At 32.5% G+C, this 26191-nt stretch overlaps 2 protein-coding genes across 3 annotated transcripts; both read right to left on the reverse strand.

The window, feature by feature from the left end:
• Positions 1 to 744: 744 nt before the first annotated feature.
• On the reverse strand, positions 745 to 14080 carry LOC125056733 (G-protein coupled receptor Mth2). 2 transcript variants are annotated; one of them, XM_047660006.1, is made up of 9 exons: positions 12781 to 14080; positions 11553 to 11806; positions 10814 to 10997; positions 8570 to 8648; positions 5312 to 5496; positions 4602 to 4794; positions 4086 to 4276; positions 3572 to 3604; positions 745 to 2868 (listed from the first exon to the last, which is right to left on the reverse strand). In XM_047660006.1, the coding sequence occupies exons 1-9, from the start codon at positions 13748 to 13750 to the stop codon at positions 2735 to 2737; spliced, it is 2223 nt and encodes a 740-aa protein (XP_047515962.1). In that variant the 5' UTR covers positions 13751 to 14080; the 3' UTR covers positions 745 to 2734. The 2 variants fall into 2 exon arrangements, with proteins under 2 accessions (XP_047515962.1, XP_047515963.1); XM_047660007.1 differs by lacking the exon at positions 3572 to 3604 and having other exon boundaries at positions 12781 to 14079.
• A 2634-nt stretch (positions 14081 to 16714) lies between these two features.
• Positions 16715 to 24576, reverse strand: LOC125056674 (protein 60A). The gene is made up of 7 exons (XM_047659929.1): positions 24104 to 24576; positions 21675 to 21864; positions 21034 to 21188; positions 20173 to 20373; positions 19391 to 19464; positions 18615 to 18749; positions 16715 to 17605 (listed from the first exon to the last, which is right to left on the reverse strand). The coding sequence occupies exons 1-7, from the start codon at positions 24474 to 24476 to the stop codon at positions 17480 to 17482; spliced, it is 1254 nt and encodes a 417-aa protein (XP_047515885.1). The 5' UTR covers positions 24477 to 24576; the 3' UTR covers positions 16715 to 17479.
• Between the last annotated feature and the right edge of the window lie 1615 nt (positions 24577 to 26191).

Here is a 26191-nt window from a genome sequence, read left to right on the forward strand (position 1 = left end):
AATAAAACAATTCATGGAACGGTGTCTTAGATGTATTTATGTAATGACTTATTTTCGACATTATTTCCAGTAAAGGACGCAATTACGAACTATAAGACTAATAAAATATGTAAATATGACGTTATTAGCACAACGTTCGCTGGCTGTTTGAATTAGCTATTGATTAGCACAATAAAACTTAGGTATATTCCGATAAAAAAGGTAACTATGGTAACTCATAATTTCAAGAAACGATACGACGGATTGTGTCGCCTTATTGTGATTGGTCGACATCTATAGACTATTTACGGTAGTAAACTACATTATATCGATTGTCAAATTCACTTTCAACTCTGATCAGCGATCGGCGATCGACTCCAAGCAATTGAAACGTGAGTGAAGAGTGCTCACTTTATTCTTAGTTGAAGTTCATTTATAATTTACATAGAAGAGCGCTACGGGTACTGTGTGTTTACTAGTAAATCTCTTTCTTCTCTACACTTTCTTACTTTCATCTCCCTCTATTCTCTTCTACTATACCTCACATATAGAAGTGATGACTCGATTTTGTGCCTTATGCAAACCGCCGCGCTGTACTATTCAAGATTTAACAGAAATTAAGCTTTATTGATTTGGAAGTTAAATTTATGATAAAAGGAATCATAGATCAATTTAATCATCATCAGTCAGATCAGATCAATCAGATCAAGAACTCTATCGTCATCTCGAAGTCATTTGGTGACATTTCTCTATTAAAACCAAACATAATTCTTGTGCAAAATATATTGTAAATTACAAAATTGGTTACAGTCTTTAGTAGTAGCAACAAACGCTTATATAAATATTGTAGCACAACTGCATCAATCAAAGTCTGACGATTTTCGATTCGCGCCTATTCTAAGCCATTTATAAACCAAGAATACAAAGGACATAATAGTAATATTTCCTTTATCTTGTCGATTTAATAATAATAGATGTAGCTTTGTGTCGGAGAATATACTAACATATATATTATAATATATCTCCGTATTTCAGAGTAATTATGGTTAAACCTACAAATTTCTCGGTTCCAATCCCAGCGGAACCATCATTGTATCGGTTTGCTAAGCACAAATTGTGTCTATCCTATGCCATGCCAATAACTACGACATCTAAATTACTAGAATTGTTCTTGACAAAGTAATAGTTTTATTTAAGCTATTTATTTTTATACATTGGTAACAAATACTTAAGTAAATTAAGGAATAGGTTACTTTTTTTATAAACATTATCATACTTTTACATTCATATTAACCTTAGTAACGTATCAAAATGACATACTCTCTGAGCGCGAGCGCATCAGAAAATAGGCCTTAGAACTCGGTAATAATCAATCTGCACCGTTATAAATATAAATGTGAAATAGATATACTTGTGGCTCAACATATGACCGTGACAATGGTAAATAATAAACCTTATGTATCCTTTTATGTGTTATCCTTTATCATATAATGAACAATAAACCTTGGTCAACCGCAATCAAACAATATTATATGCATCATACAGTAAAATATTATTCATTATGAATTATGAAATTATGTTTAAAAAATATTAATGCTAAATTTGTCATTTCATGATTATTAACTAGACTTAATGTATTTGACAAGAATTTAGTAAAGGCACACAGAACCAATACATAATAATTCGGAAACATTAAGTTCGTTGTAAACCAAAATATTATCACTACTAGTAAATAGATTACGTTCCATGGGATCAGATATTTTATATGATAGTCGTCCGTTCTACATACTTAAATCTATTTGGACGTGAGTTACCAGGTATCATATTAACAAGTACTTTGGTCAAATAAAACGTATTTGAAGTATTTGATAAGTATGAAAAGTAAAGTAAGTACGAATTTATTGAGAATTATGACTAATCCCGTTGGGACGGATTTTAACGTCTAATACGTGCTGCTTAACGATGTTAACGTTTCCCCAGCCGTTGAAAGTGCAAGTGTTGCAAAGTGAAGTCTTGAGGCACGACCTCAAGGTTGAGGTCGCTCCAAAAAAATCTAAATTAATAATCATGAAATTAATGCATTGTTGTAAGCTTGTATCACAATCCGCTTATAACAAATAAAGTTGTCACAAAAAAAGCATTTTATTAACCCTAATACTTGACTAGATTATAAGCTTTGCTTAAAAGGCATTATGTATCAAATTAAGCGCAAAACTGTCTTTAAACAAAATATTTTAAACATTAGTAAAAGGAAATCCTTTAAACTTGTACAAGTAATACAATTATACATCAAAGTAAAGGCGGTACAATTCTACCATACAATTGGGCCCGACTATGTATTGCGCAATTAATATGTAGCAATTATACTAAAACTTGTCCCAAAACTATAAAGCCATATTTATCTTTGGTTTTCGTAAATGGATGTGCTGGTACCAGAGAATTGAAGAGCCTTTATTTGCTCTCAAAAAAGATAATATGACCTTTTAATTCTTTAAAACTCAGTCTTAGAGTGATAATTAATAGAACTGATTACCCATCGAACTGATTTGTTTTTATGTACTGATGCTATTAGATGGGTGAAAAGACAACTTTTAATTTAACTAAACATTATGTAAAAATTCATTCATAAAATATTATTTTAAACTCTATAACTGAGTTCAATCAGAACTGTTTTGTAATATTAAACAAATCAAAAGTCGGGCCACGTTTCTTGAGTTTACATAGAAAATAAATGCAGGTTTGATCATTAAACCAATTACGCTTGCTTCGCTGCCTGAAGACCAGATATTCTGAGATTAGTCCGTTCATCAGAACTTATGGTTCTCGACAGGAAAGTGGATGAAGTGCGACCCGATGCTGTGGCGTTCTGTGCATCACCCTTATCTAACCCTGTGTATATTAGTCAAAGTTAGTAAACTAATGAAAACATATGAGACAGTGAATTAGTAGTGATAGCCATTTTCGTGTCGGATAACGACATCCGCGAACTTATTTGAGTTCAAATAATGATGTCATAAAATCTGCCAATGTTATAGAATTAATAATATTTACATTGCAAACTAAATAATGGGTTTAGCATATTTATAACTTTGTTCAAACTAAAACTTAATAAGTTTAATATTGTTAATGTGAAATTAAAATAATGGTCGCGAGGACAAGGGCAAAGTGAAGGCAGAGTCTGATATAACCAACCCCTTCGAGGCATACAAACACTTTCACTCCAAAGAGTCGCAGTGACACAACATTTACTGGCTATTCTTTTGTCGTAATTTGTTATTCATAACATATGTTAATCAAAGTACCTTCCACATTAGCAAATTAAAGGTAAACATAGGTAGACCTAAATGATAGCGTGATTAGTCTGCGTAACCACTAACCACTGATTACGTGTTAGCATTTAGATAAGCCAGTAGTTATAAATAAATCTGAATTGCAATTATCTAGAGTGCTTTAAGTGCTGACAAGCTAAGCGTAAAATTGAGGAAGAAGAGCATCCCGAGGAAAACAAAAAAATAACTACGTCAAATGTAGCGTTAAGTTAAATGGCAAGTGCACTGTTATTGCGACATCTAAGAGTATATAAATTATGTACTTGTATCTTTCTGACTCGGTCTTTGTGACGAACCTGAAAAATATTCGTGTAACCTGTACCGCTGGATGCTGCGTTGTTATATAGCTTAAAATAATTTTTAATCGTAATAAATGTAACTAAATTTTTAGGTTAAACCTGAAAAAGTTTTACATTTTCTAAAATACTAATTAGTATATGTAAGACAACGAAAATTCCAGTTGAGTTGATTTAAAAAGTCTTGTAAAATGTTGTATTTTGTCTCGTTTAAAATATCTAAAATCTCAAGGTTGTAAAACCGGATACTCTTTAAAGAATCTTTTGTTTTAAATTGGCAAATACTGTTCCTCGTACATCTAAAATTCTCCTTAATCTGTCAAAATATTTGACGGCAAAGACAAAACGGACGATTAGGTAAAACCCCCCAAGTGAGCAAATTGTGTTATTCATTTGAAAATTAATTTGAAAGAATATATTAAATTTATCCTATTAATGAAACAAGCTTTGCCGGCTTTGAATTTATAAAATAGAACCTTACCCAGTCGCCTTCTAATAATGTAGTACAGTTTTGGTTTAACAACCAATATGAGAAAAATTAAGACTCCTTGCAGGCCATTTATGAGATCAACAATATCCCAAAGCCACGATGGACTGACTACGATTGTGGACAGCAGCTCGGACACCCAACCAGCTCCCATCACCACCCAGAGCTTACCAGTCAGGATATACCTGGATAAATGGTAAATAATAAATAGTCATTTATAGAACAGTTAAATTATTTATATCTGACGAAAAATAAGGTAAATAAAAATACAATAAAAATTTCTCCAAATGTATGCGATTTTTTTTTATCTACAAATTAATGTTTTATATATGAAATCAATTTGTATTTCGTTCTCCAACAATGGTTACGATGCAATAATTGTATGAAAATAGTAGAAATAGAAAAGAATATTAATATTTACTTTTACGTGATACAAATTTGCACTATTGTGGATTCTCAACAAAAATGTAATAATATCGTATAAACACTGGTGAATGGCGAAATACATACTTGGTTCTATCTATTCTGAATCTTTTCTTAGCTCTTTCACCAACGGATCCTGCTTGCAAACGATGGACCTCGGATTTGACTTTAGCACAATATCGAGCCGTGAGGAGCCAGAGTATAAAATTTGTACAAGTCACAAGGCCCATTGGAACAACGAAGAAAATGTAATGAGGCCAGTCCGTTTCTGTGTTTTGAACTGAAACGAATTATGTCAGTTTATTGTGTAGAATAACACTCTCAAATTCGTGGAAAAATTCGAGATCTTTTGAAATATTCTTATTTTATTCTTTCGTGGAACGCTACGTCAATTACAATACATTAAAATTTATTAAATAGTTTGTAATTCTTTAGTAGTACGATATTTGCTCTCTTGGAAAGTCCCATTGGAACAATGTATTTAGGTCTGACACATATTCGCGTGTTTGACATTATTTAATTTGATTTTCTTCATAGCCAAATAATTCAGAACAATAATTCTATAAAAACAACGTTTTGGAAGCAGAACTAAATAAAAACTTTATAATGTTTTGACTAAACAATAAAAACTTGTCATAGCCTTTTAATAAAACGCCGTTTCTTAGATAAATTCCATTAAAAAAAAATAGTTGTCCCACATTATTTATTATTACGAGATATATCTGAACAATGGTTATTAAAAAATATTGGGAAAACCTGACAATGTATGGATATTAAATATATAGTCATAATCTTACCAGCGCTAAACCAACAGGAACCCGTCCCAATATTGGCATCAAGGTATAGAGAAATAGGATAATGGTCAAGTAGAAACATGGTGAGTGTGAGGGCAATTGTTGTGCTCCAGGCATACACGGAGTACAAAATAAACCGGCGCCTCTCTGACGCGGATTTTCGAAGCAACTTGACCGTCCTGACGCTCCTAAAACAAAGATAATTATTGGTTTTTCCTGTAACATATATTTCGGAGCATACAAATAATAACATCAAGGGACATTAAACGTGTTATTTTTCATATAATGTATTGTGGCGTATGTATAATAGACAATAGAGTATTTAATTAAAAGATAAAATGGTTGTAGACTAATCCGTGCGTGCAATATCTCATTAGAGTCGTACAGTTAGTAATTTACACTCCAACTAAGCTTTACAAAGCTCAGTCACGCCCATCAATACCCCATAGTGGAAAACATTTTATCATTATATATTAACATAAAAATAGTATATAACTCTTTTATCTACCAAAAAAATTATAGACGTAGAACCGGACATAAAGAGGAATATGTACATTTTCATTTTGTTTACCATATAGTGTAGAAAAATAAGAGCATCTTTCAATAATTGTCAATATCTTTATATCAGATCATCAATCATCACCACTCTATAAAGCTTAACAAATTCGTTCTATCAATAACTTCCCAATTTTCTAAAACACTTTACGTCGTTACAACATACACAAAAATTTTAATATTCCTCCAAAGTTATCTTTTTTTTTAACTTTATGTAAAATATATTTCTTATAGACGATTATTGAAGTTTTGCAGCCCCAAATAAAGATGATTTACTGATCACAGCATTGGTCTAATGTTAAACACGTGAACAACAATTTCTTCTTATACCACATTATTCACACTTATGGCATAACATAAACAAACCTTAGCCAAACGCTGTCTATACAAATTTTACAGAACATATTTACACAATGATTGCGATAATCGATTTATTTTCTCAATTACGTCCCACACCAAGCCTATAATTCCCTACGGGTAATGAAGCTTGTTAATTACTGCCTCACCCTGTATGACATTTTTTTCTAGTCTTTATTACCATCAATCATTTGAGTAATAAAAATAATTAATTTGGTTAATTATGTGATGTAAATGCCAAATGCAATGGGAACTAAACATCTTAGTAATAACGCGTAGACATAAGTAGGATAAATAATTTTGACATTAACATTATGGATGCATCATCAACTAGCAACATCTGAACCTATTGAATAGGCTATTAGATTTGTGATTTATACATGATTGCAATATATTTACATCAATAGTATATTAATTATATTACAGAATTGACTTTGATCACGTTAAGTTTACCCTGTCAATAGCACTATGTATGTATGTACACCTTATATAAACATGATCCTTTCTTTTAAATATAATAAAAGATATTTAAATATAATATTCAATTGCAAGTGTTATTTTGAAATGATCCTTTCAAAATAACAGTTGCAATTGAATTGATTGAGATTGTCAGACTACGTTATTGACGCCTTAGTAGAAAGATATTATGCTAAATGTAACCATTTATAGTGCAGGCAAAAAAGGATAGTTAAAAAAAGATTTAACTTTAATAACTAATAAAATCGAAAATCCGTTTATATTCCACTTGCTTTACGAATAAACAAAATAGCCTGTTTGCAAAAATGTATAATATCGATCGATGTTATTAACATCTTACAGGTTTATAGTTCATAGTCTTTCCAACTATTTAATATAAATGCATACCATAGCTGTAAGCCGAAAGAAATCTATCAAACCTTGTTATGTGACCTAATAAGGTCAGTAAACATTGACAATCAAAGAGGGGAGTTATTAGCGTCCACGCCCCAAGTCGTAAGTACAACGGCCATTTATAAATCGTATTTGATTTCCGATAATATTATTCTGTGTCCTTCCACTTCCATGGTCAATGATCTCATTATCGCCACTATATTATACTTAATTTCTACCTATCACTTATTCAAAATGTATGCATTAATATTTAAATAATAATATCATTATAAAATTAATATTTTTTTACTTTGTCCGTACATTATAAGAAACGCGATACCATATTTCTATAATTTTAATATTGTCTTAAAACATTTAATTGTTATAACTATACGATAACATATCTCATAAAACGCATTTTGTCAAAGAATGAAAAAAAATGTAAACTGTTCTAACGTATTCTAGAACATAATCCAAAGGACAAATCCCTTAATCAAATTAAAGCTATGTATGAAAAAATTAACAAATTATTATTTTCATAATGAAGTTTGACATTACAGCAAGCTTTCCCACAAAAACACAAGCCTCAAAGTCATTATTGCGAATTGAATATATAAAGTTTTAACTTTGCTTTAGCCATAACATAGAAGGAGCCGGTAGTGGTACTTTTATACTAAGATTAGATTAATTTTTTTTAAATCATATTTTCAATAGTGTTCCTATTTATAATAAAAATTCCAATTCAAGGTTTACAAAACCAATATTTATAAGTAAGAATATAAACGTCTATCGCAGATTACTCATAGTAATGCTCCACAACACACATCCTTACTTTGTACATGCGTAATGTCTACTACCTAATCGAATTTATTTTTATTGCCAATAACTTTAATGGAAGAATGGTTATTATAGCATATGAACAGACATTTCGATTTCATTTATCGGTCATAATGATTTATGACATCATAACATTCCTTAACTTTTTTAGGGAATAATATAAAATAGGTATCCGCTCGTCTAAAGCACTTCAGCACAATGTTAAAGAACATTTATAGCACACAGTCGTCATACAATTTACGTCTCTATGCTATCTATATATAATATATATACTATAATTCCTGGTACACTAAGAACCTATTCTTTGATTGTGACTCAAAATGTTAGGCTAATATCACAACAATGGCGTACAGCTTGCCGGCATCCGCTTTGAGCGAAACGGTAATTCGGAATTTCCAGAGTTCAATACAAGCGTGAATGTTCTATTTTCTAAGACTTTTAGTTATAGCTTTTTCGTACTCGTCGTTTAATAATGATCAAAGTTTCCCAATTATTACAACAAGATCGGTATTATCTTCAGTAGGGTTATTAAAATGAAACATTTCTTTTGTTGGAAAGCCGTTTTGAAGGCCTTGTTCTTGCAAATTTTGCGACGATTTGGCCCATGTTAAGTTCAGAGGTAGGAAGCACTGCTGTATTATTAAAAGCAAATATTACTCATACCCAAATGTCCACCATATGTCGAAGCACATGACGTTCAACCAAGCGAACGCTGCCACGAAGCCAAAGTATATGCCGTACCCTGAACAAACAAAAAATATACTATATCTTATGATCGACAGTTACACAAACAATTGTGGAATCTTTGAACAAAATCCACATTGTTATCTTTTCACACTTGCTTCATACAGTCGTTATATTTAGATATAATTTAAACGTTTGTGCAACATGGCATTATCCATATGGTGTTTAATAAGTGGCTATAATCATTAGTTAAATCTAATAAATATTAATTAATCAGCTCAAATCTCAATAAGAAATTAAATGCTATATTCTGTATAAATAACTGTGTTGTAATTTAAATGCGACCAATTACTAAATTGTAACTTGAATAGATTGTTAAAAGATGATTTGCACTTTTGTGTATAATGCTGTTTGTTAGGTTCTTTTGGCTGAGGCCGAAATTCACGTTCAATTTATTAATATGAATCGAAAATACCAACCACAGTAAAGTCCTCTATAATTGGCCTATGTTTGCACTAAAAGGTGCTTGTATCAGATTCGCTTTATAATACGTTTATGTATTTAGACAGCGCGCAGATTTTATGATAAAGTAATGGTCCATTTGTTTTACTTCCCAATAAGCGGAATTACAGCCAGTAGTAATATTGATTTTACGTATAATAGAGAACCGTTTACCGTTAAGTATTACCGTTATAAATAAATATTATTCGTTATTATATAGTGTACTTATTATTTATATCATACTAGCTGGCCTGGCGAACATCGTACCGTCTAACAGTCGATTCTTTATTTTTTTTACATACTTATTCTTATGGGAATATAGAAAAGTGTTGTTTTTAGACTTTTTCACTCAATTTTTTTTTAATTTTTCTCTCCGTAAGAACCATCCTCGTACTTCAAGGAATATTATAAAAAAAATCAGACCAAATCGGTCAAGCCGTTTTCATGTTATGTCGTGACAACGGAAAACGGGTTTCATTTTTATATATATAGATTAACTATATATATGATATAAATAATAAGTACACTATATATATATAACTATATATATTATTATACGCAATACGCGAGAAATGGTGGCGAGTACGTCCAGGCGTTGGCGGAGGACGTCGCTTTAATAGCGGACGAAGTAAGATCCAGCAAAATCTGAACCTAGAGTTGAACCGAATATAAAGATGGGGTATCCTAAGTGAAGTTGTGACGCGAAACAAAAGTATGACACCTCACGGCTAAATATGAACAATGTACCAATACAAATTGATGACCATATCCGAATTCTCGGAGTTGATCTGGATGCTAATCTCACGTTTAACAGACATGTCGAAAGCTATACAGCCCTGCGATTCTGTAACAGCGGTTTTCGCATCGGCGGTCGCTCTCAAATCAGTTGTGAAGCAGTCATTTTATGATTTGGCATTCTGATAAACAATAAACTACAAGCTCCCACCTTTTCAGAGCGACCGCTGCGACCGATGCGAAAACCGCTGTGTGAGTTCGAAAAGTGAGTTACAGAATCGCAGGGCAGATTTATAAGCAGCTTGATAGCAACCACGTACACCTTAGTGCACCAATCATAAAGTACGAGGCCGCTTGGTGTCCTGCCGCGATAAACAAAAATCTGTGTAGGTACGCAAAAAATTAAAGAGGCTTTGCCGAAAATCGCAAAAACTTAAAGGTCGACCTCGTTACACGTAGCATCACTACTGTCTGGAATACTTCCTCTAAACGTCCACATTCAAGAAGCCGCTGTCTTATACGAGATAGGGAGAGAGGCCAGTGTGGAAATACCGGAGGGAGAAGATTTAGAAAGGAGAGTGCAATATGTAGATCTCTCGCTCCCTGCTATACAAACTAAACTGGACTACAAGATGCTCGACAATCCTGAAGGAATCCGTCTTCCGGCGGCACACAAATTTGTACGAACAGCAGCAAAACAAGTACATATAAGACTGGGAGGAACATTATACTCGTATATCATTTCTATTACTTGGTAATAAAAATTAAAAATAATAAACGTTTAATGACGAAACCGTATAAAGGCACGCTAAGCAACAGAGTTCGTTAATTAGAACTCAACAATACAAAATGAAATTGTATTTTTACCGCAATAAATTTATATTCGAATAACGTATGAATATGATACACACAATGTATAAATTATCATATCTTTGTATCGTTTTTATTGTCATTTACTAGTTTATTGCGTTCAAAATTTCCACTTACCGAGCATTGTACAAGTTTGGACGTCGTCGACTGCACTATACTGGACCCTGGCTAGACAAGCAAATGCCAGGAGCATCATGGTAACGTGGCAGATCAAGTTAAGACCATTGAGATTCCTCAGCTCGGGTAGCGCGCAATACACAATTAATGTTAATGCCAGACATACGCTTGATATTGTGATGATCTAAAATCATAATAACAAATGAAAACTAAAATCAGAACGTAACGTAACTATGTACGTAGTTCAATACAATTTTGTATTAGTTAGATCTATATTGATTGGATTTAGATAAGAAAAAATTACTTGCTCATCCTGTTCACTCACAACTCTCAAAGCATAATACTCGATAAAAAAATTGTTTCATTTGTTTGTAATCGAACCTGTGTCGTTTGAAACCATTGTTTGACATTTGGAGCAAGCAATCTTATTACACTATCTACTATCATAAATCTACTATATAAAAATAAGTCGGGCTTTCCTTCCTGACGCTATAACTCCAGAACGCACGAACCGATTTCCACGGTTTTGCATTCGTTGGAAAGGTCTCGGGCTCCGTGAGGTTTATAGCAAAGAAAAATTTCAACAGAAATGCGGGATCACCAAACGAAATGTTACATAAAACGAAGCCATCTGGTGGCGAAACGGAGTTCGCCGAGTTTGCTAGTATGTTATAATAATAACATAATATAAATTACAACATTAGCCTTGTTACTTAAATAGGAACCATTTTAAGCTCACCACGAAAGAAATACGAAAGTCTTTATCCTGTTGACTTTCTGGAGCGGGTTGGAAGCAGAGCACACCGCTGATAATAATCTCCTTTGATGGACAATGGCGGCTGTCGAATATTTCCAAGCAATAGTTATTAGTTAGGGTCCAGCCCGATTGTAAATTCCCCTGTGGTGTAAGGTAATGGACGTCTTGGAACAGAGACTTGTTCAGGGCGAAGCGACCAGCGGGGCATTGTAAACCAACGCGAACACCCATCACATCTGAATAAACATCATGCCATTATTTTATTAGATCATATTCAATGTAATAGTAGAACATAATTAATAAGTTACATAGACAATAAAAGAAGTGTATGATAATTGTGGTTATTTAGATCGGTGAGACCTGTAATTATATAAATATACAGGATGGTATAAATAGTATGTCTAACGCAAGGACTCATCAGTACCAATCTAGTGGATATTATGAAAAAGATACAGGATGTTTTTTAAAACTAATAATTCTTATAATTTACCGATATTTTACGAACGTCGCATAGTTTACTACATAACTCTGGGCATAAATTTATTTTTAAAATTCATACAGTATTGAAGTTAAACCTTAAAAATGTTATTTCATTACAAGCGTACGAATGTCAATTAATTTGCACTTTTCGATTATTGTAAAAATAAATAAAGTAAATTAATAGAAAATAATATGTAGTATGAGTTCCAGGATCTCATAATAATAATTTTAAGTATTTGATAACATTTATCCCACTAGGTTCATTCTCAATCAACTGAACAACGGAAATATTGATTATAACTTCTATAAGCCTTATAACGTATGAGTGTAGATAATATTAAGATTAATTTAGTTATCTTAGACAATTTAAATCTTTATGTTATTTTTGATACTTTTGTATATTCGAATATTTTTTTAGGATTCTAATTGAAATCCTAAAACACAACACAAGAATTATTAACATTGCTTCTTTCATTAATTAATAAGCATCAATCAATTAATTAAAATGCTATTTTAACTAATATAACATCTATGTTAAACTTTACTTGCTTAACATTAAACCCTTAGGTTAGCTAATTAATTATATTTATTATATATAGAAATTTTTACTTTTTTGTAATTACTAAAAAAAATATATATATATATAAGGATTTTTTGTTCAGCTAGCAGCAATAAATCAACAACTATCTTATCCTGTAATATCGAATGACGCTATTCAAAAAATATTTACCAAACAAATCTTCGTTGTCTTTTCGCAATGGATTCGTATATGTAGATAAATCAAATAATGTACTGTTATCTTCATCTGGCACACAAACACTAATATAACTCCCACAACGACGAACTTTAAAATGTTCTCCTTGCGGACAACATTTCCTGACACAGTAAGCTTCAAAACCCGAACAATTTCGTGAGCAAGTTCGTACTAATAATCCTTTGCCACCATATTGGCGTTCAACACACCACTCCCCTTGAAAAAGAGTTTTTGCTTGGCCGCCTTCCTTATTTTTCAGTTGCAAATTATTCCCATCAATGGAAAAAGAAAATAAACTTTCTGGAAGCTCCACAGCGTATTCGTCAAATTTGCATTGCATTCCAATACCAACGTCGTAAATGTAATTTCCAGTCATATTTAAAGCTTTGACAAACCATTCATCATCACTCTTCAAGTTGCTTATTCTACATACATGGTATTCCGTGTCGTATGCTTGCCCTTCGGGACAGCATTTTTTAAGTTCATTAATTTTTAACACTGACGGAAGATTCTTAGTAGATTCTTCAGTAGTATTGCATGTTAAAGCTACAGTTTGAGGAATGTTTTCTTTTATAGTGCCATTTACAACTTCGGCCTCTAGTTTATCATAGCATTTATCTTCTGATATAAAAAGCTCTGTTTCAGCACTGTTTATTTGATTGACATGTATATCATCACAAAAAAGTGGTAAACCAGATTGCACTCTAACATTTTCGTTCATCAAAAGAGGTATTGCAGACACGTTATAAAGATCCATTACATAATCTCTATCCATGCACTTATAATGGTCAAGTAAGTATAAATCATATTCTGTAATTTTTACCAGCACTTCATTTTTTTCACAGCATTTTCTGAGCGTCAAAGTATCGTATCTACTGATATCGCTATCGTTTATCGTTCCGGATATTTCACTCACGAATAAACACATTAAGAGTAAAGGCAACATTTTCTAATTAAAAATCACCGGATTACTTATGAAATTACCGCGTGGAATGCATTGTTTACGTTGGGAGTGGGCCGTGCGCTGTGAGCAGCTCGCCGTGGCTTAGTGATGCCAATTGCCAACGAATCGAATCTGCGCTTTACCAGAGGCTGCTGCGCCCTTGAAACTAACGTGTTTCCCGCGTTTCCTGTGTGACCTCACGTTCGTAGAGTCCACTGTAATCCGAATTTTCGTAGAATGTATTGTAACTTTTCTTAGAGAAATGTTTCTATCAATTCGTTTTATAAAACACACTTTCAATATGTTTGTTGCACAGCTAGTTTGTAAATAAAATAACATAACATGAATTGATAATTCGATGATGACGATTGATATCAACTGATAGAGCCTCGAATTACTGATAAGACATGAATCACTAGACTCTATATCAAAAAAGTAAGAATAAGTCGATACTTTATTCTTATCTACCTACTTACATATTCAGAGCTTACCTAAACAAAATCCGAAAGGGCAAATGGGTTGTTGTATGATCCGTGCCCACCCCAGATTATCGAAATACTTATTCTAGTCTTACACCTTAGAAAATTCACGCATAGAACTAAAGACGCCAATGTAAATGGCTTTATTGGAAATAGATTATAAATAATAATTGCACAATATTTACACTTGTATATTGAACACACAATAATTTAGTTAGTCACTACCTAGATATAAACGTATAGATATCTAGAAACGTCGGATAAATTTAAAATTATGTCAAATAGTTGTAAATTTATAATAATACATAACTTTAATCCGGTAAAAAGCGTTTTTCTTTAAGTATAGATATCTAGTTCCTGAAATGGACAAGAAAAATAAATAAATGTTTTTGTTCGGATTTAAAAATATCATCACAACAAATAATGTATTATGTCCTTATGTCCTCCAAGGCGTTAGGTCTATAAGTTATAACCGTTGTTTTGCATAGAAATATTAATTAAATTAATTCATTAATTTCTTAATTCATAAAATTAAAAATAACCATTCATGCCGTATAATCATTTACATGATCGTTGGTGGTTATTATAATAAAAGCGAATTTTCTTTCATGTGTAAGAATTTTTATTTTTTTACAATCTTCGTAAATGTTGGAACCTTTTTGTATTATTAATTCCATCTTTGGCTAGATTTTGAGTATCATTATGTTTTGTAATACATATATTATTTCAGTTAACTATCATTACATTTTTAAAGTTATAAAGTTTTCTACCTGTAGAAATTGGAAGACATTAAGAAATGAAAAAGAGGCTGTGCTCACGGCTGGATTTTGCATTTCTATGTGCTTATTTTCTCCTACGGTGAAAGCCAGCATCGTAAGGAACCGAGATGTCTTGAATTTTTAAATCGACCTGCGTCAGGCACAGATATATTTACGGACTTCGGTTGAACGGGATTTCACAGGTGCCATCTCTTTTCGAAGGTTGGCCATTATCATGGCTACTTTAATTTTGGATGTCGTGCTTCTCAAGAATGATATTAGAGCGACTCATGGAAATGTGTAATACCTTTTCAGAATCCATATTAAATGCGCCAAAACTTGTTATACAGGGTCCCTTTTCGGTAAAGTAGTTTTTTTTTCACAGTGGGGTCCGAAGCAAACAAAAAGTTATGATTTGAAAAAATGTTATATCGTATAACTTAACATTATCTTCAATACACTCAATAAACAACTTTAAATAGTATGTCTAACGCAAGAACTCATCAGTACCAATCTAGTGGATATTATGAAAAATGTACAGGATGTAGATATTTTCGAATTTTAATAAGAATTAGTAAAAAAAAAAGTCAATTTTCTTATAAAACCGCAAAATGAATCATAACTGTGCAGGGGTTGAGCTTAGAGACCTCCCGTAGAACAATTTTTTGCAGCTGATGACCTCATCTATCCCCTATTTGCGTTTGATCCACGACTTTTTGACCACCCTGTATATGTATGTAACTGTATATATACATATATATTTATAAAGTAGACTTTAATGTTGAAATTAAATGGCTCTTTATCTTCAAAAAATTTTCAGCAGGTCCTGTTATTGTTAAGTTTCAGGTCGTGCTTTCGAGACATTGTTTAGGTTATCGTTTGTTGCTTTGTCAACGATTGGTAACTGTCTCTGTCTCCTCCGTCCTTCCTGTCGCTAAACGACAATATTCTTACCGTTCATAGTCACTTCCTAGCTCTGGTTTGCTACCTTCCTTTCTCCACTCGTAATCCTACGCGTATCTTCCTGCGCCATTATTTAAGTGCTACCCTTGTACCTAGTTTGAGTCAGTCCATCATAGACAATATTTAATAAAATCGCTAGTAAGCTAGCTACTACTAACCTTCGGCCTAAGGAATGTGCTGTAATTTAATTAATTTTTGTCTCCATAATACTCGCCACGATCGATAGACAAAAGTCACCTCTAAACTTTGTGTTTATTTTAGTATCGACGAATTTATATTGTATTGTGTTTTTAATTAGAGTCAACCATTGAAATTATAGTGAAGGATCAAGGACATATTTATTGTTTCTAATTCAAACATCACAAACTTAGATCAAATCTAATCAATAATGAGTGATTTTGGTTATAGCCCGCTCTTAACCATTTCCAAAGAGTCTTTAACCATGACGTGCGTCTGCGGCCCGGTCTCCTGCCACTTTGACTTGAATGATAAGTTGAAGGAAGGAGCTCGTACTTTTTCTTTAAGACATAAATATATACAGGTAAATAATTGTTTAAAAAGTAATCCTACATGTCATTTGGACGCCAATAGTATGAAAAATAAAACACATTTATTTTGTACACAATTTATTAAAAAGTTAAAGCTAAAATTCGACTTGTTGAATTGGCACATTCATTTATAATACTAATACTAATCATCTAATCAATTTATTGACATTGATAATAAAAATATAACATACAGTTATGAAGACTATTGATTTTTTATTCTATTAACGCAATTGGCTTAATATATTTTAATTAAAATAATATAATGGATGGACTACAGACTAGTTTGAAGGTATAGGTGCTAATACTGATGTACATAAATCTCTCATTAATGAGACGTCGATGCACCAAATTTGAATATTTTTTTTAAAATACAATTTAAAAAAATAGTAGGTTAGTTACTTTAAACGATTAGCAATGGATGTTTCACGGCGACGCGACGCATTTGTTTTTGATATAAGAGTGAGGAGACGAAACTTTTGATAGCTACATAACTCCGTATATGAATGAATTATAAGTCTAATTGCCCCGTATTCATAAAAAATATGTCTAATTGCCTAATCCTTATAAAAAAAAAAAAATTCAAAAGCATCGTTTTAACTAAAGAAGTCGTCTGTTTCTTTTCATCAATCTCTCAATTTATTTTGTGTCCAAAGGCTGCTTTAGTTAAATAGTGAAATTAGATTGATTTTATTTTTTTATAAGGGGTTATGGATTTATTGTTTGTTTATAAGTTCAGAAACTCTTAATAACTTTTTGGTTCCACTGTTTAAGAACTACACAATAGTGGTCCTCTTACAATGACATATGTATATTAATTACTAAATGGTACAAAAAAGTAGATTTAACGATTATTTTAATAAGAAATCCATACCTTACCTTTAACACCCACAATTTATTATTTTAAGTAAAGGAAAGTTGAAAGAGTAAAAAAGTTACTTAAATTGAAAGAAATTTAAGTACATCAAAATTAGCACAATTGAGAATTTAATGGCACCCACAACTTTTAACGACCATATTTTTGTATTTTCGTAAAATTACATTCGAGTCGTCTGTATAGTATAACACGGATATAGGAGACAATTTGATTGGTGCACACGATGGTTTCGGTACCTGAATAACAAGAAAATTATTAATTATTATGCTTTTATTAATATATATAAGGAACTAAAACATAATCACTCGTTTATGAAAAACTACATCCCTCTAAGTGGCCTTTCAAGAATTACGTGAGCACTATAGGGGGAAAGAGGATGATTACGTCAACAGTAATTATTTACTTTTTTACACATAGTACACACACAACGAAAAAACGAAATGCATTTTCGAGAATTCCTACAAAAAATAATACGTTTATGTACTATTATTTTTGAAAGCTTTGCTTACTTTTGCCGACAAGAGTAGGGGGGATAAATTGCAGTAAATCTGCTTACGTAATACTTGAACGGTCCTCGAATTAGGTACAGTATTTTAACTAAAGTACTCTTTCGTCTCGTTCTGTAAAATTGCTCGCTGGGATGAAACACACAGTTGATCTGTGAGAGTTTAGTTAAAAGAAATAAGGAAAGACCGATTTATTTCTTATGAATAAGGTGTTTTTAGTTTGTTATATCCGAGTGAGCGCGTTTATTTTATAATACAACTCGCCCGCAAGTAAGCGTTCTGTTTGCGTCCTTAAAACCAATAATTTATACTAGCTTAGAAAGCTAACTTCGCTAACTTGCGCTAACTCACATACCATGGCGCACATAAAGTAATTTGTCACTTTGACAATTAACACTTACGTTAATTTTTAAGTATATTCACCGCCGGATTGAGTGAGTATATAATGAACTATTATATGTGAACCTAAACATTTATACATATAAACATGCAATTAAACATCAAAACATGTCAACTGTCAAATAATAATAGTCATGAACTCTCAAATTAAAATATACTTTTCAGCGCAGGAAGATATGCCTGACAATACCCGGATTATATATTTATTATACGTAATTGCTGGGAATAGTAGATATTTCTTTTACGCACATTTTTATATAAATCTTAATTTTATTAGAATTTCCAACAATGAACGTAAGACTCGCCGAATTAGTTATTAATATTAAAATAAGAATCTCACCTGGTTTGGATATAAAAGATGAACCAACGTTTGTACGATTGCGTGGTTTGTAGCGTTTTTATGAGCGTTCAAGGGGAAATTGCATTCTCCACTGCAATAAAAGGCCCCATATCCTTCGGGGGCTATTATCCAATCCTATAAGATATTAAATTTTGTTGATATTAATTGTATCAGCATTTATTAGTATTGTATTGTACTGAAGACAAGTTCGCAATTTAAAATATGATTTTGAATAAATAGCTATAAAAACCAAAATATATTTCGAACAAAATTTACATAACATTTTTCATACAATTTGTCTTTAGCGCAATCATAGCACCGTAATCTTATATATAAAATCGTGTCACAATGTTAGTTACCATACTCCTCCGAAACGGCTTGACCGATTTTTATCAAATTTTATATGCATAATAATCTCTAGTCTGAGAATCGGCTACTATCTATTTTTCATACCCCTAAGTGATAAGGGTTGTCCACCCCTAAATTTTTTTGTTTGTTTTTTAGACAAAAATACATACAACTCTTAATTTTCACCCCTCTACGCTGAACCCCTATTTTTTATTACAGTAGATGGTTATTTTTATTGAACGAATAAAATGTTTCCTAGAAATAATATACTTACATGGCAAAACAACGTTTGCCGGGTCAGCTATTTATTATATAAAATTATAACACAATTTAAGTAGTAAAAACCATACAAAATCGTATTGTGTATACTAACGCGGAATAAGTATGTATAAGTAAGTATATATTTATATATGATATGGTTTACTGACCTGCCATTCTAAATCCTTAAAACTGACGTAAAGTGTTTGAATTTCACAACTCCGGGTGGTCCAATGTAATGTGTCTGTGAAAACATATAAGTAAAATCAAAATCTCTGTTGAATTGTTTTCTACAATATTAGAGATCCTAGTCGCCGTATGTAATGTTTATCTTGGACCCTCAAGTCCCTTATCATAATATATTTCTGTGTCTTCGTTGTGTATTTTAAGTTTATTTATTTTAAGAGTTTACAAAAATAACAACAATATTGTGATTTGGTGGAAATAGAAACATATCTCAGGGAATTTTAAGAATATTGGACTTGAAATTGTATTTATATAAATAAAACATTAAATTGCATTAGTCAATTTCATTTGGGCTCTTGGGCTTGAGACAAAATCTCTTTTCGACGGGCGTAAAAATTTATATGAAAATGGTCACGTGACACGTGGCTTAATGTCATTCCCACATAAATTTAGCGTTAGTGGGTCGCACCTGTCGAAAAGTGATTTTTTTCTCAAGCCCCTTATTTATAATACAAACCAAGACAACAAACAAGACAACACCACTAGACATACGTAACAGCGAAGTTACTAATGTCACATGAATTAACACAGCACAAACCTTGCACAGTATAATTTATAACTAAATAAATATTCTTCTAGAATTTTGGCACTCAATAGTATTAGTACAGTTTTGTGATGTTTAGGAATTTGGGAAATGTTGCTATAAATATTTTAAATGGCATTTTATACAAATACGAGAACTGCAATTTTTAAAAGTCGCATGTACCTGTTAGAGGGTTCCTCAAATAATTTTCTGAATATCCATGTGAGCGCCACCGCCTTGCCTCTCTTTTTTTCCTAGCTCCCGCATCAGCACCGCCTAATTTTGGGCCATTTTTAAAAAATGCTACCAAAAATGGCTGCTTGCCTTCGGAGTTAGGTCCGTGATTCTCTTCCAAACCTATTTCTTCCGGTTTAACATGGCGTTCTAGAATAAAAATAAATATAAAGTATAAAAAAAGTATAAAAATAAAGTATAAAGAATCATATACTGTTAATATATAAATACATTCCATAAATACGTAACCAAACGTAAATACCAAAACCTCATTAATGGACAAATAACACAAATAAAATTATTGGCGCCAAAACCCAGCATGACGCATACGCGAAGCTTGTCATAGACAAAAACTGGGAAACAGAAAGCTTTGTTATACCATAAAAATAGCGATCCCAAGCAAAAGATAATGCATAGATCTCCTTATCGACTTAACTTGACATGGCTGAACTTAATGTAAAAAATATTTACATTATTTCGTCGAAGACGTAGATTCATAATTGATTTCTATTTTTAATTCAACAACAAGTTCACACAATATATACGTGCTTTGAATATTGCTTATTTATATAATAATTTTTTTTATATTATATATTCCGACGAAATTACTTGCATCAATGGTCTTGTAGTAAATTGAAAAAAAAGAAAATACGAATTTTAGGCTAAAAAATAAGATTTTCATTCGTTTTACTTTTACATATTTAAAGAATTTGAATTTTGTAGTCTAATCAAGAAGAAATATTACTTCCCTTAAAATTAAACGTATTTAACAGATTAAAAAACAAAATTAGAAAAGTAAACATAACTTGCCTGGTTGTGTATGAGGGTGGAGAGTGATAAAGAAGCCGCGATTGTCTGCTGGGGCTCCAAGCCACGAAGCTAAGGCGGCTGTTACGTTGAACTCCAGCCACCCTTCAGCGCTGGCGCTCGTGTTTACTGCTGCCACCTGCTCCATTTGCATACCTCTGGAAGCAAATGTAAACTTATGAGCAATTTTGTACTAGTTATGTTTACATAATACATACAGTTATACTTGTTATGTTAATGTACCATAACTTACATTAGGTACGAGGTAGGTAGAGGTATTCGAAATTAAGAATTGCGTAAAAAAATTGTCAAAAATCAGAAAGTCTGGATTTGAATTTTCTGTTTTGATACACATTATTAGGAGTAAGGCCGGATCACCGAGGAAGGAGGTCTTAACCGCACTGAGGCTTGAATATCTAGCTTGAATATCTGCAGGCAAATCGATACTGTTACAAAATAGCTTTTGTTCGTTAATATTTACATATTCTATATTAAATGGTTGTACACAAGCACACAAACTTTATACGTTCTCATTCATAAAATATAAACTTCTACTGTGATCAATTGCATATAAAACCGTAAAAAAGTTTGTTAATATTTTCCCATATTTACCCCATTATACAACCTATATTTCAGGACCTTACCCTAAATTGTCAACGCTCATCACCCGATGAACAACAACGGTGTAAAGATCAGCAGGCTCCACTGTATGTTTTGGTGCCTGATGGAGTCTCAGCTCAGCAGTAAGTAATGAGGAAGCGTCACTAGGGGCGCCAGTAACTTCAAACCAAATATGCCTTCCGTGACCATGACGTAAGACGCCCAAGTGGTGTTCTGAAAAAATACGTTTAACATAAAATACTTCGATAAAAATATAACTCAAAAATACTAATAGAGGTTTAAAACTAATGCGTAGTAATATTATATCCTAAGGGCCGTTTTCCGTGATTGAGTATCACGGAACTAGCGTGGCGCCAGCGCAGTAAGAGATACACTTCTACGTTTAGCTCTTAAAAATACTATAATATATTTACAATGGAATATTAAAAAAATGTAGTTACCTATGTTTATATGTGTATTAAACAAACGTTCGTGAATAAATGTGCACAGTAGTGATAAAGAGCTAAACAGTGGAAAAAATAGTACTAAGATAAGATAGTGTCTTTCTTCTCCTTAATAGAAACTGTAGTAGTGTTATTCGACACATTCTCATGTTCAATATCCTTTTTAGTAAATTATGATACTTTTAAATTACTTATTAGTTTGAATTTAGGCTGATAGTAATGTTAAATCATAAATGATGTCCTTTTGCAGAGACAATTTATAAAAACATATATACATATCTTCTTTTATATATAAAATTGTATTTAAAATATATAAAAATTAATTATATATAAAATGTTAGTTACCATACTCCTCCGAAACGGCGGATCCTCCGGAACCGATTATTATCAAATTTTATATGCATATTCAGTAGGTCTGAGAATCGGCTACTATCTATTTTCATAACCCTAAGTGATAAGGGATAAAAATACATACAACCCTTATTTTTCACCCCTCTACGTTCAACCCATATTTTTTATTTGTTAATTAAAAATTAAAATCTTATGACTTATGAGGTTTATGTAGAGAAAAATTCTCAGAAAACCCTAAAAAGTTTTCATTCCAGAAAACCGAGCAAATGTTCCATATATTGGTATGTGGCTACTCAAAAGTGGGCTAAGTAAAAAAAAAACATATTAAGGCGAAACGAAGTTCGCGGCGTGTTTGGCATAGTTTGAGAGTGTTTCATGTAAAAAAAAGTATGAAAACGTAAGTGGCCAGCTATTTAAAAAGTTATGCAGTTTACAAAATGGTGCAATACATCATTTTATCTAATACCACTACGAAGTTATTGCTATTTTTGTCGACAAATGCTTGCAAAAATAGAAGAAGATCCACAATTCTTTGGAAAAATTCTATGGAGCGACGAATCAACTTTAAAAAAAGACGGATACTTTAATATGCATAATCAGCACAGCTGGCAACTCTCGAATCCAAGGTATCACTTGGATTTTCTTTTTTTTCTGAGCGCTGGAGGGCTGTTCCGTGCGGGGTTCAAGGATTATCCATTCTTTCTGGGACACCCTGTATTTATGTTAATATAGTATCTACTTGATGTGTGTCAATATCAAAGTAAAAACTCTGCAGTGCTTGCAGCTTTAATATAATATTCTCAGATATGCTAAATTAAGTGTAAATATATTCTTAAATGCAAATTGATTATCTCATTAGGAGACACAGGTGGCACAACAAACTAGATGTAAGCTGACACTCGCTGCGTGTGCGTCTTTGAAAATAACCGGACATCACAATTATTGTGATGTCCGCTACCAGTATTAATCGATAGAAAGATGAGAAGTATTTGTTTCTTTGTCTCAACGAACTATTCATATGATGTAAAAATATCCTTTTTATAATTTGTAAACCACATTTTAATATTTATATTATTTTTAATTTAGATACGGTAAATGTACAGTAAATATGATAAGGGAGTCGGCGCCAGTCAAAGACAAAAAAGTTATTAATGAATCATCGCTACCTGAGAATGTTAAATTCCTTAAATGTTCCTCGTAAACAATGCCCAAAGCCGATCAACAGGTATGTATCCCAAATGCTTAAGGTCGAAAAAATACAATACTTCAATAAAATATTTTTGTTAAATAGGGATTTATCAGAATAGCTATCTAAAGGGAAGCGATGCTAAAAATAGGTACCGAAGTGTTTAATGTTTAGTGTTTACTGATAGCAATGCACCCACTGCAATGTATATAATAATATTTTGTATGTTATTGAGACTATGAATTTCGAAGAAATAACGTTAGTGAATATTTTTACTTCCTTAAGTAATATCAACAATTATTTCTAATGTTTATATTGTAAATGTCTGGTTTTATACTATAAAGGAAATGTTAATTGTTACTATTTTAAATGTTACTGCAATTAATCTTATTATTAATCTACAAATCCTATTCGTTACTCTAGTATTTAGGATTGGCTCGACTCAATTAATTTTAATTGCTAGTGCACTTACTTTTGCTTTGAAATGTCATAATAAGATCGCTCTCGTCGATTGCATTTTGCTCTTCGCCGCTAAGAGCCATTTCAGAGCTTCGGGTAGGCCGAGCTTGTTCGTGCTCCTCAGCTAACTGCTTATAGACGTCCAGCAAAAAGCTTGGCGCTGAGCGGTCCAAGGGTGGCGTTTGCGCACGCCTCGGTCTCTCGCCGAGTCCTAACAATTCTAATATTTCGTGTTCAACAACCTGTCTTTCATGACGCGTCATTGAGTGGTGGATAATAGTCTGGTCCACACCATTATCTATATATAAGCCGGAAAGCGCGGTACAAGATACCACAATAAACAATAACAAACCGGCGCAATGCCATATAGTTTTTGACACAGCCATTTTGCGGAGCACTGCCGCGTTCACTTTGACGACTAACGAGTACTGACTGGCAATTGTGAATTGGCCGGCGCGCGAGAGCCAGTGAACCTGCCTAGTCAAGGTGGCTCGCCACAACCTCGCCCCCCTCCCATCTCAATATCGTAATCACGTAAACATTCATCGCTCTCGGGCCTCGGCTCAACATTCCGCAATTCTCAATGAATGCACGCTCTTGTTAAATGTTAACAATTTTGATGAAAATAATGTTAAATAAAATCCCTTATCCCTTATAATAAAATTCCTTAGTGTGTACCACTACACGTCTCTTTTAATCCAAGCAAACTCTGGATAAAATAAAAAATAAAATATGTTTATTATGGAACATAAGATACATGTATCACTTATTCCACGTCATTAAATTTGAATTTGTAGGCATCCCTACTCATCGGCAAAGAAGACAGAGGGTGTAGGCCGACAGAAAAAGCCGGCGTAAAAAACTCTCGGTACTCTTTTAAAACAGTAAATCATCAAACAACACTTATTTAAAACAAATATCGCAAATTAATTAGAAGTAGCCTGTCTAGCACTAGTCCCAGGCCCTTTTATCAATTAGATAATCGTTGACTTTATAGTAAGCCTTTTTACACAGCTTTTCTTTAATACATTTCTTAAATTTATTGAAAGGCAGAGATAAAAGAGCCTCTGGGATTTTATTAAAGAAGAGTATGCCTTTCCCCACAAAAGAATTACTAACTTTAGATAGTCTAGTACGGGGAAATTGCAGCCTGCGTTTGTTCTGTGTATTAACATTGTGCGTATGTTCTATTCTAGTAAACTTATCACTATTTTTGTATACATACATAATATTTTCAAAAATATATTGCGAGGGAAAGGTAAGTATATTAATTTCCTTGAATTTATCTCTAAGAGATTCCCTACATTTTAAATTATAGATTGCACGAATAGCCCTCTTCTGCAGGATGAAAATAGTTTCGACATCAGCAGCATGACCCCATAATAATAAGCCATAAGTCATTAAGCTATGAAAGTAACTAAAATAAACAAGTCTAGCTGTATCGACATCAGTTAGTGAGCGAATATTTAAAACCGCGTAGGCTGCAGAACTAAGTCTCTTCGCCATTCCTTATAATGAGGGGACCACTGAAGTTTTGAATCCATGGTGATTCCGAGAAATACAGTTGTATCATCCAGATTCACCACCGTTTATAATTGGTCTAGTATCCATAACCCTTGCATTTTTTGCACAAAATTTAATGCATTTTGTCTTTTTTGCATTAAGTAGAAGGTTATTCATACTAAACCAATGGACAATCGAAGACAGAGCATTGTTCACATCGTCAAAATTTGTTGTCTTTTGATTTTAAAAATCAAGGACGTGTCATCAGCAAATAACACTATCTGATGTTTTCTCTCTACCATGAAAGGTAGATCATTTATATAAACAAGAAAGAGGAAAGGGCCAAGAATTGAGCCCTGTGGTACCCCCATATCTACTGCCGACCCAGAGGACCTCTTACCATTCACTTCAACCTTCTGAGTTCTTCCGTGTAAATAGGAAGTCAGAAGATTCAGTGCGGTATTCTTGATGCCATAGTGATATACCGATTGTTTATTGCTATAGTATTTAGTTGCTTTATTTTAATAGTTAAACCTAAAAAATCGAAAATTGTTTAAAATGTTATACTCAAAGGTAACTGACAACTCGCAACAAATAG

This window comes from Pieris napi, chromosome 15 (genome assembly GCF_905475465.1).
Source record: "Pieris napi chromosome 15, ilPieNapi1.2, whole genome shotgun sequence".
Lineage (NCBI taxonomy): Eukaryota > Metazoa > Arthropoda > Insecta > Lepidoptera > Pieridae > Pieris > Pieris napi.

Coding starts and splice junctions, on each gene's coding strand:
- LOC125056733 (XM_047660006.1), bottom strand. CDS start 13,750: ATGTTGCCTTTACTCTTAATGTGTTTATTCGTGAGTGAAATATCCGGA. Junction 10,998..11,552: donor ACTTTCGTATTTCTTTCGTG/GTGAGCTTAAAA, acceptor TTATGATTTTAG/ATCATCACAATATCAAGCGT. Junction 5,497..8,569: donor GACATATGGTGGACATTTGG/GTATGAGTAATA, acceptor TCTTTGTTTTAG/GAGCGTCAGGACGGTCAAGT.
- LOC125056674 (XM_047659929.1), bottom strand. CDS start 24,476: ATGGCTGTGTCAAAAACTATATGGCATTGCGCCGGTTTGTTATTGTTT. Junction 21,865..24,103: donor TATGACATTTCAAAGCAAAA/GTAAGTGCACTA, acceptor GTATTTTTTCAG/AACACCACTTGGGCGTCTTA. Junction 19,465..20,172: donor TTTGAGGAACCCTCTAACAG/GTACATGCGACT, acceptor ATGTTTTCACAG/ACACATTACATTGGACCACC.